The sequence below is a fragment of the Emydura macquarii genome, unplaced genomic scaffold (genome assembly GCF_026122565.2).
Source record: "Emydura macquarii macquarii isolate MOO-44397 ecotype Brisbane River unplaced genomic scaffold, CSIRO-AGI_Emac_v2 contig_2988, whole genome shotgun sequence".
Classification (NCBI taxonomy): domain Eukaryota; kingdom Metazoa; phylum Chordata; order Testudines; family Chelidae; genus Emydura; species Emydura macquarii.
Genome location: NW_027133125.1, coordinates 2,566,040 through 2,578,214, shown reverse-complemented (window position 1 = coordinate 2,578,214; position 12,175 = coordinate 2,566,040). Strand labels below are relative to the sequence as shown.

The following is a 12,175-nucleotide window of genomic DNA, read 5'->3' as shown; positions in this document are numbered from 1 at the left end:
GGTGTGTGTGGTGGGGGTCCTTACTTTTGTACGTTTGTTTCAGTGTTACAAAGCAGGACAAGGGGCGGGTGGTCTTGAAAACCTGCCTGGGGAGACCGGCAATGCACTGGCTCTGCTGTCGACATAGTGCCCGTGAAATCTGGGATGGGAGTGGGGGAAGGGGATATAGGGCACGTCTACACTGCAAAGAAAAACCCACGGCGGTGAGTCTCAGTGCTTGGGTCCATTGGCTTGAGTTTGCGGGGCCAAAAAGAGCAGCGTAGAGCTCTGCGGCTCGGCGCTGCAGGTTTTTCTTTGCAGTGTCACCGTCCCCTTGGGCACTGAGCCCCCAGGTGTGGATCTGGCTGGCAAGTTGTTTGCTCGGAGCAGGAGTCCCAGACCCTTGTGCCCTGCCGCACAGCAGGGACCCAGCTCGCTGCCCAGTGGCGCGCTGCAGGCTGGGCACGGGAAAAGAGGCAGGTGATGAAGGGAGACCAGTGGATCCCAGATTTGCTGTACCAGGATTCCAGATGCAGAGAAGAGGGGAGCTGGGAGAAATCCTGGTGCGGGTCAGGGGAGGAATGAGGAAGGCGAGCTGATGTTTGAGGGGTGGAGTGCAGGCAAAGTCCACTCAGCAGTGTCCCAATTTCTGATTTTAAAATGCAGTTCCCTGGGGCTGGGCTGGTGGAGGAAGGCCAGGAAGAGGGGAGAGCAGGCAGCAGGGGGGTGAAAGCAAAACGCTGATGAGCCGCTGGACCCCTGGGAGGGTCCTGACTCCCAGGAGGGTGCACGCACAGCAGGCCAGCCGTGCAGGCACCACCCGCAGCGCTGCCATGGGAGGCCTGAGTGATGCAGCAGGCTGCTGTGAGCTGTACAGCCATTGGACCGGAGCCCCTTCCCTGCTGGATGTAACCCTTCTCTCGGCAGTGGGCGCGGCGGCTGATCCCTGCCACGCAGATCGGGACCCCTCTGCCGGTCGGAGGGAGGCAGCTGGAGCCGTGGCTCTGTCTTGGTCCTGGGGTGGCTGCCTGCGGCCGGGGGTTGCTGAGGGGGCAGGCCACGTTCTCTCCCTTCCCTGCTGTTATAAAGCACCCAGCAGTTCCCCCAGCTTTCCTCCCGTACTCCCACACTTGCCCTTCTGTTCCTGCAGCAAGCGCTTCTCCCAGCTCTGCCCGCCCTGGCCTGCGGGGATGCTAGACAGAGGCTCGGCAGAAGTGGGTTTAGTTCATTGTGCCCCCACCTCTTCATCCAGCCCCATACGCCTCTGGCTGGTAGGTGTCCCGCCCAGACAGGGCTGAAGGGCCCGAACTCCTCAGGCACCTGGCAGGAAGGTAAACCCACCTCCCAGCAAGAGTTGGGCGACTGCAGCTCCAGAGAGCATGTTGCTGTGGGGGGAGCGTGGGGCAGCCCCAGCCCTGGCTCAGAGCAGAAGCTGGTGCTGCCCCGCCGTCCCTAACCCGCCCCCCCCACCTCACTCCCGAATCACCGTATACTCTGCCGCTAGCTTCCTAGCTGTCATTGTAGCTTGTTCCTAAGGCTTCCCCCCGCTGTGTTGTGTAAGCACTGCTCTCTACTCTCTGCACCACTGCACTGTACTCCCGCTCGCTGCCGGTCACGTCTAACCAGCCGGAGGTCCGCGGAGAGGAAATATTACCGCCACTGTCTCTCCCTGGAGAAGGACAGGTCTGCTGAAGCGACCCACCCTTTTTGTAACGTGGGCAGCTACAAGGGGCGCTAGTTAAATGTCATCCATTGACTGAGCTCCCAGCAGGACTCTCTCAGGCTCACACCACCCCTAGCCTCTAGCTGCCTCTGCCCTGTCACACCCCCCGGGTGAGGGATAGCGGGCCGCGCCCCTTCATGGGAGACGAAAACCCAGCAGGTAGGACGGCACTTCTCTTGGGTTGGCTCAAGTCACTAGGTCTGGGATACAGTCATCTGAGACCAGGCCCTTAAAACTTGCTCAAGTGCTGGGTTTTCCCTGCTCGACCTTCCTGTTTTCCCTCAGGGTTTTCTGTTCCCGTGGCATCTTGTTCCAGAAGGGAGGATGAGATGTGTTGGTTCTTGGCCAGTGCCACTCTGGGGAATGGCATTTGGTGGGTCGACCATGAAAAGCGCCGGGACAGGCCTGTCTTCTCCCTTTCTACTAGAACCCAACATCTCCCGTAGACCCCGCTGGCTTAGTTTTTTTCCTTAACTAGGGTCTTCTGCATGGCAGCAAAGCAAAACAGTCGCCCCAGCCCTCAGGGCTGTCTGGGGACTTCCTGACCTACACGGATCAATCCCTACCTGTTGTTACGACTGTGAGAGAGCACAACTTAAATATGAAGTGTGTGTGTTGGGGTGGAGGGGGGGTATCAGAAGAAGAAACCAAGTCAACCAGTGTTGGAGGAGCCACGTGGCTCCACTAACCCCTGCTCTGTTTTCCTTTGGCAGTCGTGTTGGTTTCTATGTCAACACATTCCAGAGTATAGCAGGCCTAGAAGAGAACTTCCATAAAGAAATGAGCAAGGTAAGGTGCTGGCCCTTTTATTAACTCGTCATGCTGTTCTCGCTGACAGTCACCTATGCAGTGCAGTAAATGCACCCAGTGCTGTTCAGGAGACTGTATCAAGCTGAGGACAGGCTCTTGTCCCGACAGCTTTACACTCCTAACATCCATGTTTAAATCCCCATCTGGTCACTGCAGGGACTCTTACGGAGTGTATCCCCCTAAGGTCAGTGGGTCCCACCTGTCGTCAGAGAAGCAATGAATGAAGCCAGTCTCATTCAGCCCCTTCAAACTTTTGGGTTACGAGTTTCACTTACTAAAATGGATAAACTTCGAGCAAAGGTGCTCTCTGTAGCAAACCTTCTGTCAGTAAATAGTATCTCAAGGAGTTGATGGCTTAGTGACTCGATGCTTGTCCTGTAGCTGTCCAGCAAGGTACTGGAGAGGTCTGAGTGGTAGTCCGTGAGAAGACCAACACCCTGACTCTTTCATCCAGAACTTTTGTTTTAATTTAACTTAAAAACCAGATTTGAAATAACTCCCAGAGTCCGCCAGGCCTGTGTGTTACCCACATGATTTATACCCTCCCTATACACCCTGCTAATCTTTTCTGAGGAGACAGGGGAGCCCAAGTGAAAACAGATACTTTTCTTCTTCAACTGTAGTCCTGGCAACAATACAGCAGCTAAGCAACAAGCAATGCTATGGCTGTTAAATTCCCAGAAGTAATCGTTTGCAGTTAGGAAACCGCTGGCACGGTTTAAACATCAGCTTCAAGTTGTGCTGATATTTCACAGGGACTCTTACAAAAAATACTCCAATGTTCTACGATAATGCTACGAACCACTGTAGTAACACGATTGTTAAAGGTGGGGGTTCTTTTTTAACTAATATTCCTGTATTTTATAAGGGAAAACTTTGGAACAACCTGTCTGCTTGGAGAGAGTCCTCCTCCAGTGTCACGTTTCATAGTTCTCTTCCCCAGTTTTGTGGTTGTTGTAGTTGTCTGGGGACATACAACGGGTAGGAAACCAGGACCTTTTGTTCTGTAAAAATCATCTGCTTCTTATTAGAGCTGTAGGGTCAAATTAATCGCTGGCATGGAGAGTGCAATACCATTGACATTGATGGAGTTGGATCTCTTAATGCCAATGGTGACTTTGGCCCATAATTTTGTTTGCGACACAGCCGTTTCATAGCAGTATCCCCCTGGTGTGGACACAGATGAGGTTCGAGACTTCAGCTGTGTTCATGCAAAGGTCCAGGCTGGTAATATCGGGGAGGGTGGAGAAAGGCAGGCAATAGAAAAGACCTGAGTAGGATTGTTTGTTTGTAAAGCAGACACAAAGGGTCCCCAGTGGTCCTGGTGGCTCTTTACGTTTTTCAACGTCAAAGAATGCGCTGACTGCTTTAGTGCTTCCAGATTATGTTCCTGTTAAAAGGGGGCAGCCAAGGAGGGCTCAGAACGAAGATGGGCCCAGTTTCACCAGAACCGTGCCTTCTCCTGGGGCGTCATGGTGCGTGTGTATGTCCTGATGTGGGTCTGTGCCTTGGCTAGCCAGCCCTCTTCCCCACCCGATTCTTAGAGTTCTCTTCTTTTCACAGTTGAACCAAAACCTCAACGATGTCCTGATGAACCTAGAGAAGCAGTATTCCAGCAACGCCTTCCCCATTAAAGCACAGCCAAGGTTAGTCACCGTTGGAGCCGTGCCCTTTCCCTTGCAGTGCTCAAAGGGGCGGGTGGGGGGCCGCGACCATGTGCGGAAATGTGTCTCTCCTACAGGGGAGAGCGAAACGATTTTATTTGTAACCTCTTGGTTTCAATTCTCCTTCCTCATCCTATGTTGCTGTCACCTAGTGGCCCTAAATTCCATCCCCAAGCTGCAGAACTGACCCAGCCAGTCAATGCTTCTCATTCCGGGTCAGGGCGCACAGTGGGATACTCTCACTTTCAGATCCTGGGCGTCATCCTCTCAGACACACGTCTAACACCAAAGCTCCTCTGAGTCACGGAGACACAGTGCCCCTTGTCCCATCTCCTCCTAGCCACTGCCCCCATCTTGATAGCCCCCCGATCATCAAACCCGCATCTTAAGTTGGCAAACTCTTGTGCGTGATTACCCGTTTTGTGCATGCAAATGGTGGTTTTGCCCATGCAGATGTTAAGGGCATAGTTAGTCTCACTGGAGTTCAGCCTTTGCGTTTAGCATACATCAGAGCCCTGAAGTACTCCCGACACCTCTACAAAGTGCTAGCATCCACAGGATCTTGTCTTTTTCTCAGCAGAATCTGGTCCATGTTAGTTAACTGCAAATCTGTACATTCTCAAGCCTTTCCAGGAAAGGGGGTGGGAGGGTTTGGGGTCTGGCTGAGGCTGTATCTGGCTCCCATCCAAGTGCATGAGTGATGAAGTAATGCAGGACTCTGGCTTCCAGCTGCTGCTCATCCCAGATGCTGGGGGGGGGGGAGGGAGGGAGGGAGGCAGTAACGCAACATAAATGCCAAATCAGCATCTTGGTGGAAGCCAGATGGGGACTTAGCATGATGTAAGCCATAACTTCAGCCTATGTGCATTGCTTCAGGACAGCTGCTGAAAGTTAGATGAGTGGTGGGGACCCCTGTGGACTCTTTTTCCTTCCCCTCCCAATTTAACCGTTGGTTGCAAACACAAAAACCAGTACCAGCAGCTTTATACGCTTCGCCAGCTTTAAGGTGAAAGTGTTCTCCTAAGTCTGGGGCCAAATTTTACCTGTGTGGACACAATCTCCCATGAAACCTAAGGCCAGCGGAAATATTTCTAGTGGAGATGGTATTTCCATCTCCCTCGCTAGCAAACATCCCCTTGCAGACTTCGCAACCGAAGGCTGCAGCATTGTGCTAGTGCTTGGGAACCAGAAAGGGAAACTGACTCTTCTGTCCACTACCAAATGATGTTATGGTAGGAGCAGGGCACTACCGTGTTTAGAACGTTTCCTACCCCATGGTAGATGGGTCCTTCGCTATGTAGGAGACCTTCTTTCCTGCCCTCCCCACCCTTCCAGAAAAGCACCTGCCCATTGTTCCACACCAAGAAAAGCAAGATCTGTGATGCCGCCAGCACAGAAGTTTGGGATCTGCTCTTGGTTGTAGAGTCCAGTGACCTTGCAAAACCCTAGCCCAGACCCATGCTTTGAAGATGGGTTCCTGGTGTGTAGGGTCTTTCTCAGCTGACCATAGGGAGCAGGTGAGATCCTTACAATTCTGAGGACACTGGGGACGAAATCCTGGCCGCGTTCAAGTCCTTGGGAGTTTTGCTACTGATTTGAGTGGAGCTGTGATTCCACCCCAGCAGTATAGGATTCTTCGTCCCTGGTCACTTTCCCCATGCAGCCAGGTCCATCCTGCCAGTCCACTGGTGATGGGGTCATGCGGTACAGGTCTTATCTCATGAACGATGGAGCTCTGATTCCCTCCAAAAGGTACCCAGTCCTGGTTCATCAAGATGACTGGGACTCTGCTGAAGTCTGCTTGGATGGAACCCTCTTAAAGGCTCAAACCACGGAAGAAGGAGGAAGAGGCTGGAAGGAGGAAGGCTGCAGCTGATGCTTTAGCCAGCTCCCCTGTAGACCTTTGGCCCAGCTGAACACAGTAATGATAACTCAACATGCATTGGTTTATTTTTATTATTACTGGTGATTTCTGGCCAGCAGCGAGGCCTCCCCCAACAAAAGCTTCCAAGAAAATCAAATCTTCCATCAGTGCAATCCTGGCCCAGGCCAGCTTCATCTGTAGGATGCAAGAAATTCCAGCTCACCTTGGCTGGCTGGGAGAGCTCATGACCCTAGGAGGGAAAATTAACACAGTATACCCTGTAGGTGTAGAAACTCCCAGCCTTGGCTCCATCTCTTCCCTCCCTGCCTAGTTATCCTAGACATGCCCCACGGACCCACGCCACACATTCTCTAAGCCAGAGCTATGGCAGTCTTTGCGAATAGAAAGCATTCTTCTCTGTCTTGTTCTTGCTTTGCTTTTGGGCTCTGCTGAGAGTCCAGACCTGTCCTGACAAGGAGCCATTCCCCGAGGTAACTGGGGAGGAGGTGGCTGCTGTCCAACTTTTGTCGGGACAATGGATTTTTGCAGATGGCAGAAAACACAGTTGGGCACTTCCATCTCTCCAGCTGGCTCCTGGCATCTTACCGGGGGAGTGTTGTCCGGTGGGGAGGAAATGCCCCTCCCCATCTCATTGCAGATCTGCAATAGGAGCAGATGCTTCCCCTGATCTGTATACACGGGGAAAGGGGCTTGGGCGGGAGAGAATGAAAGGAAATGGGTCTAGACGAGTGGCGAGATGGGGCAGGTGCCCTCCTATGCCAGCGCGCTGTCCTCGTGAGGAATCCTGCTGTTCGGAGCCGCACTTGGTTTGACTCCCATGGGTAGGACTATGTGCTTGGAGGGCGTAAATAGAGGGAAGCTTGTTTCCTTTGCAGTGGAGCAGCCTACGCTGGTTTCAATGCAGGCAGGGAGCATGGGGACCTGGGAGTCGGGAGTCCTGGCTTCTAGCTCTTCCGCTGGCTCACCGTGGGATCCTAACTTCTCAGCCTCGGTTTGCCCACCTGTGAAATGAGACCATTTACAGGTCCCTGCTTGTCTGCCTTTCTACACATCTGCCTCTCGCCGACTGGGCAGATCTGCCCCCGGGTCCCCAGGTGAAGCTCACATCTCTTAACTCTGCCAGGGCTCATGCAAGTCTGTGGCATGTGCAGAGAGTCCTGGCCCGTGCTCCGCCTCTTAGCACGTAGATCAAACCCACCAGCTAGGAGATGGAAGGGCTTGAATATAATCCCCCCATGGTGTCAGGTTAGCTGGTGCATGGCAGCTTAGCGTTTCCTCCCCCGTGGCTGTGCCATCTGGTAATGCAGATCATTGTGTGCCATCCCCACCAGAAAGAAAACTAAACTGTTCTCCAGGCTGAGGAAAAAGATGAGCAGGTACCGGTATGGAGAGAAGCATTTTGATACGTGTCTGAGTGGAATATTAGGCCGGAAGAGCCATTGCTGTGTTCTAACAGCCTGGCGGGTGTTAACTTGGGGACTGGAGTGAAGTTCCTTGCATGACTCAATGTGCTGGAGATCTCTGCATGTCTGACTAATCCTAATAACAGTTCATTCCTTGTTTTGAATCCCTGCGCCCTTTCGGGTCGTGGGGCTTAGTTTGAGGTTGCTGGGCGGTGCTGGTGGCCTGTGACATACAGGAGGTCCCATCTGGCCTTAACTCTGACTCCTTGACTATTTGAGCTCTCAGGCTTTGTCTGGGTTCAGCGTTGCTCTGGTTGAATTAAGAGTGTGATTTGTTTTAAAGCTGATTTCAACTGGTGCAACTTTGATTGTTAAAAAAGCCTCATTTCCCCAAGATGGAGCTTTCCTTTTGAATGTGTTTTGAAGACAAGTGTTCTGATTTACTGCCTGTGTAAGAGAAAATAAGTTGCTATGACCCTCCTACTGGCTGAATCTGGATTCCCTCTACTTTGCACCTTGTGACATCAATTACATCGATGTGAGGTCAATGTAAACTGGTTGTAAAAGGTCACCACATTGCGCAGGTGTGACTCATAACACACCGTAGAAACCGTGGAGAGTCAAGCCTGTTGCCTTTTAAAAAGCACATGTTATAACTTCTGTTTCAATACACAGAGTCATCTGACCCCCTAGTGGTCGCAGCTGATGGCTACATGCATGTTATAACTAAGGTGGAAACACAGATGGGATTATTGAGTGTGTATGTAAAGGGAGACTTAATTTAAGAGAGAAACTGTCTGCATGAGAAGGGGTGGGGCAGAGCAGAGAATAGCTGCATAATTGTGTAGAAGCTATTTCCTAGCTCAGGGTTTCCTTACACTCTTACTGACACTTTCTACCAAGACTGTTCAGAAAAAATAATTCTAGTCCCAGCTGGTTCCTAGCTGGGAGTGCGGTCTAGTGGTTAAAACAAAGGATTGGGAGCCAGGATTCCTGAGTTCTAGTCCCAGCCCTGCCTCTGACTTGCTATGTGCCCTGGGGCTCTTTTTGCCTCAATTTTCCCCTTCTGTAAAATGGGGATAATAATACTTCTCACGGGGAAGTTGAGGGAATTAATGAATTTTTAGAAGGCATTTTGAGATCCTCAAATGAAAGGAAATTACTGTTTTTATGGTGTTAAGTCTTTTTATTTGGGAATCGAAAGATTAAGGTTCGTGCAAGATGTGTGTCTGTTTTTACTGCTGTCCGGTAACATCAGGGCCCCAGTAACAGGCAACATCAGTAGCTTTACCCTGGCATTATCCCACACTACGGCTGTGTTTGCACCAAGTACAGCATCTCAGCACATTTCCCTTTATTGCAGTAACACTGCAACAGTGTGAGCCTGGGACAGACCAGCTGCTAGAGTTCTAACCACAGCATCATCTTGCTCTGCTCAGAGCCTGTCCAGGTGACCTTGGGTTAAAATGCCAGGGCTTTGACTATGCGAGGGCTCCCACGGGCAGAGATGGTACACATGTAGTGCTGGGAAATTTGCACTGGAGCACATGTTGGGATCGGGCCACTCTGTCTCTGATCTGCTGCTTGCAGGATATAATGGTGCTATTTGTGTCCTTGTACATCTGGGTTTGTTTGTGCTTCTCTTACAATTCCCCAGAGACCAGTGTGCTTGGACGCCAAAGAATAAATCACTTTTGGCTAACAGGCACCATCTGATCCTTAGTCCTTCTGCTGAGATTCTGACCTCTCACTACTTGGGAGTTTGCAGAGGGGCGACTGGACTGGGAATAAATCTGGGAACAACTGGCATCTTCTCCTTTATAACAGCATTGCTGCAGCACATGGGATTCCCATCTGCAAATGCTGGTGTACGCTGTTCCAAACCAGTTAAGGATGAGGGTGCCCTAGGGGCTTTGAATCTCAGCAGCACAATAAGGGTGTTTTTGGATTGTGGTAATTTACTTGCCTTGGTAAATTGTGTAGTCAATTGCTTGACTACACTTTAATTCATTACAAAAAATATTCAAGAGACCAAATAGCCAGTATCAGTCAGGTTTATTGCTATAAGTCAATCAGAATATAGTATAGGAAATAGGTTCAACGTGATACCAGTCTAGAGGAAGCTGTCCTGTGCTCCCAAAGTTACACATTTCAGCTGGTGTTTATTTATATGATTATTTGACAAGTTACACCTCTCTTTACGCATCACTAAAATCCAACCATCAGTTTGTTCCAGTTCCCTAACTTCTTGTTTTGTTCCTTCCTTACCTTTGGTTTGGATACTAGCATTTCAGGATGATACTTTCCTAGCTTATCCTAAAGCATAGAACAAAAGGATCTTGATTTTGACGCATTTCGCATCTGCGTACGCCAGATGCTTACTTTGGCAAATGCAAAATGTTATGGAATACTTAGCATAAGCGAGCGAGGTGATATAGAAAACAGGCCAATTTAAGCTATATAACTGCTATTATATTACTGTTACATGCTTACTATCTACTGACATGTGGTGTGGATAATATATGTTGGCAATGTGATATATATGCCAGCCCCGCATGTATTAGTCAACCCTTGTGTTGGAGCCAGTCCCCGGTACGTGCGTTACAACTGGGAGACCAGAGCACCAAAGCTGAGTAATTGCTTGACTCAGCAACATTTCCCAGTAACAAACTGGAGGTCAGAGAGCAGTGATTGTGTTGTACCTGGGCTGCAATTGAACAAGAGTCATGAGCACAGTTGGTCAATAGGGGACAGGCTACCTGTCTTCGCTTCCCAAAGCAGTGCCTACCCCGCTTTCCCCAGAGACACCGAGGTGTCAGTTCAGAGGCATGGCTTGTTCTGAAAGGGGCTTTACGTGACTTCTGGGTATTCGTTCCCTTCGGGACCCTGACGGCCACAGAGGCCCAGCAGCAGGTTTAATTGGTGTTGGCTGGATGAGCGCTAATGCTGAATGCCTCCAAAGCAGCGAGCTTCAGCTTGAAGACGCCACCCTAGGGCTTGGAAAAAGTTCAGGCTCAGACAAAATTAGCCCTGGCCTTTTCCTACAGGGAGCAGCCAGGGCATACGCGAAAGCTTCAGCTGGCTGTAAATAGCTGGGGCTTTGGTCTGGGGCCTGCTGAACCCACGGCAGGAGACGCAGAAAGAATTGGGATGGGTCTAAAGGAGGAGGGGGCAACAAGGCGTGTGGGGCCTTTCCCCCATGGGGCACCAGTTCAGACCCCTGGTAGGGACTGAAAATAACTACTGCCTGAAGACTGCTTGGCGGCCTCTGGTGACTGAGTCGGTTTTATTAGTTCCGGGGGGGCCAGGTGTCCGTACTGCTGCTGCTGGCAAAGTCATTAGCAATGCCAACAAGTGAATGGGCCTCTCACCCCAGTCCCTCCAGTCACATGGGTGTGGACGCCTGCACACAGCTGCCTGGGTGATTCCTGTCCGAGCATCAGCTGGGCACTTGGAGATGCATTGGCTTCAGACCAATGACCCCCTTTGAGAGTCACGGAGGGGATCTGAGCTATGGGGCCTTGACTATACTCCTGCATACCAGGAGCTTGTTCTCTGCACCCCAAGGAGAGGCGTCTATGGCTCAGATTCATCCTTGCTTAATTTTGTACCCAAACTGAGACTGTAAGGGTCAGACTCACCCCGGCATAACATTCTCCAGGAGCTGAACGTGTCTGTAAGGTGCATACAAATGAGAGCGGCGGAGAACAGGAGAGCAGTGGTGCCTCTGACCCCCATCAGCACACAGAGCCCTTCTCTTCCTTTTGGGATTTCCTTCCTTTTTTTGAAAATGCAGGATCAGATGCCCATGGCACGACACCCCATTGGCATCGTCTGGGGACCTGGCCTGTAATTTAGAACCCCATGGCAGCTGAGCAGGATGGAAGCAGCCCCATATGGCTGCCCAAATGGGGGTTCATTGTTCCCCTGGGATACTCGCCTGCTGGTGGGACTACATCTGGTGGAAGTCCTGGGTGTTTTGGGTTTCTCAGAACAAGGAGGGGGGTAGGGTTGGGTGCATGTTTGTGACCCATTCCTGGTTACCTCCAACCACCCCCCTCTTCTCCAGGTCCATATGACCCACGGGGTGAGAGCTGTCAGAACAAAAAGCTGTTGGTGTTTTTTTTTTTTTGTTTTTTTTTGTGCATCTTGTTGTCATGCTGCTGGTGTGAACGTCATTGGAAACGTCTGAGCTGCATGAGTGTGTGCAATAGCTGCTTCTTGGGTGTGCGTGTGTGCCTTTGGGGAATGAGGCGGGATGAGGCGCTCGAAGGCTGGAATTCCCTCAAGGCCAGGTGCTTGCTTTGAATGGAGAGGAATCTATAAATGCCTCTTGGTTCTTCCTCCATCCTGACCCAAGACTGTGTATTTAAGCATGAAAGCATAGTGCATCCTCTATTGGTGTGAGCATCTAAATGCCACTGTTAGCCAATGTCGACCAGAACAGGGGTCCATGCATGTCTGTTTCAAGTGCATGTATCTACAAGGAGTGCTGTGTTCCTCGGTGGGGTGGGGACCGAGATTCCGAGTCCCATCTGGTTTTAGACTGGATCCAATCCAGGTTTCATACAGCTTTTAGGATTGCACGGTGTTACGGACCAGGTGGTTGTCCTCGAGGCATATTGTTTCATGCCATAGCAGAGGGACCATTCCTTTTCCCTGCAAGAGGTGTGTCTGCTGGCCCTAGTTATGTAATAGAACAGCTGCCTAT

The 12,175-nt window shown here is 51.0% G+C and overlaps 1 protein-coding gene across 5 annotated transcripts in view; it reads left to right on the top strand.

Annotated features, from left to right (window-relative positions):
* Positions 1-12,175, top strand: part of BIN1 (bridging integrator 1) — a 138,827-nt gene that overhangs the window by 91,016 nt on the left and 35,636 nt on the right. For 3 of the 5 annotated variants that reach the window (XM_067529451.1, XM_067529452.1, XM_067529454.1), the window contains 2 exons: positions 2,416-2,491; positions 4,076-4,158. In XM_067529451.1, the coding sequence (XP_067385552.1) occupies positions 2,416-2,491; positions 4,076-4,158 (159 nt within the window). Of the gene's footprint in view, positions 1-2,415; positions 2,492-4,075; positions 4,159-7,392; positions 7,438-12,175 lie in introns of all 5 variants that reach the window. The other 2 variants (XM_067529450.1, XM_067529453.1) reach the window with 1 other exon arrangement.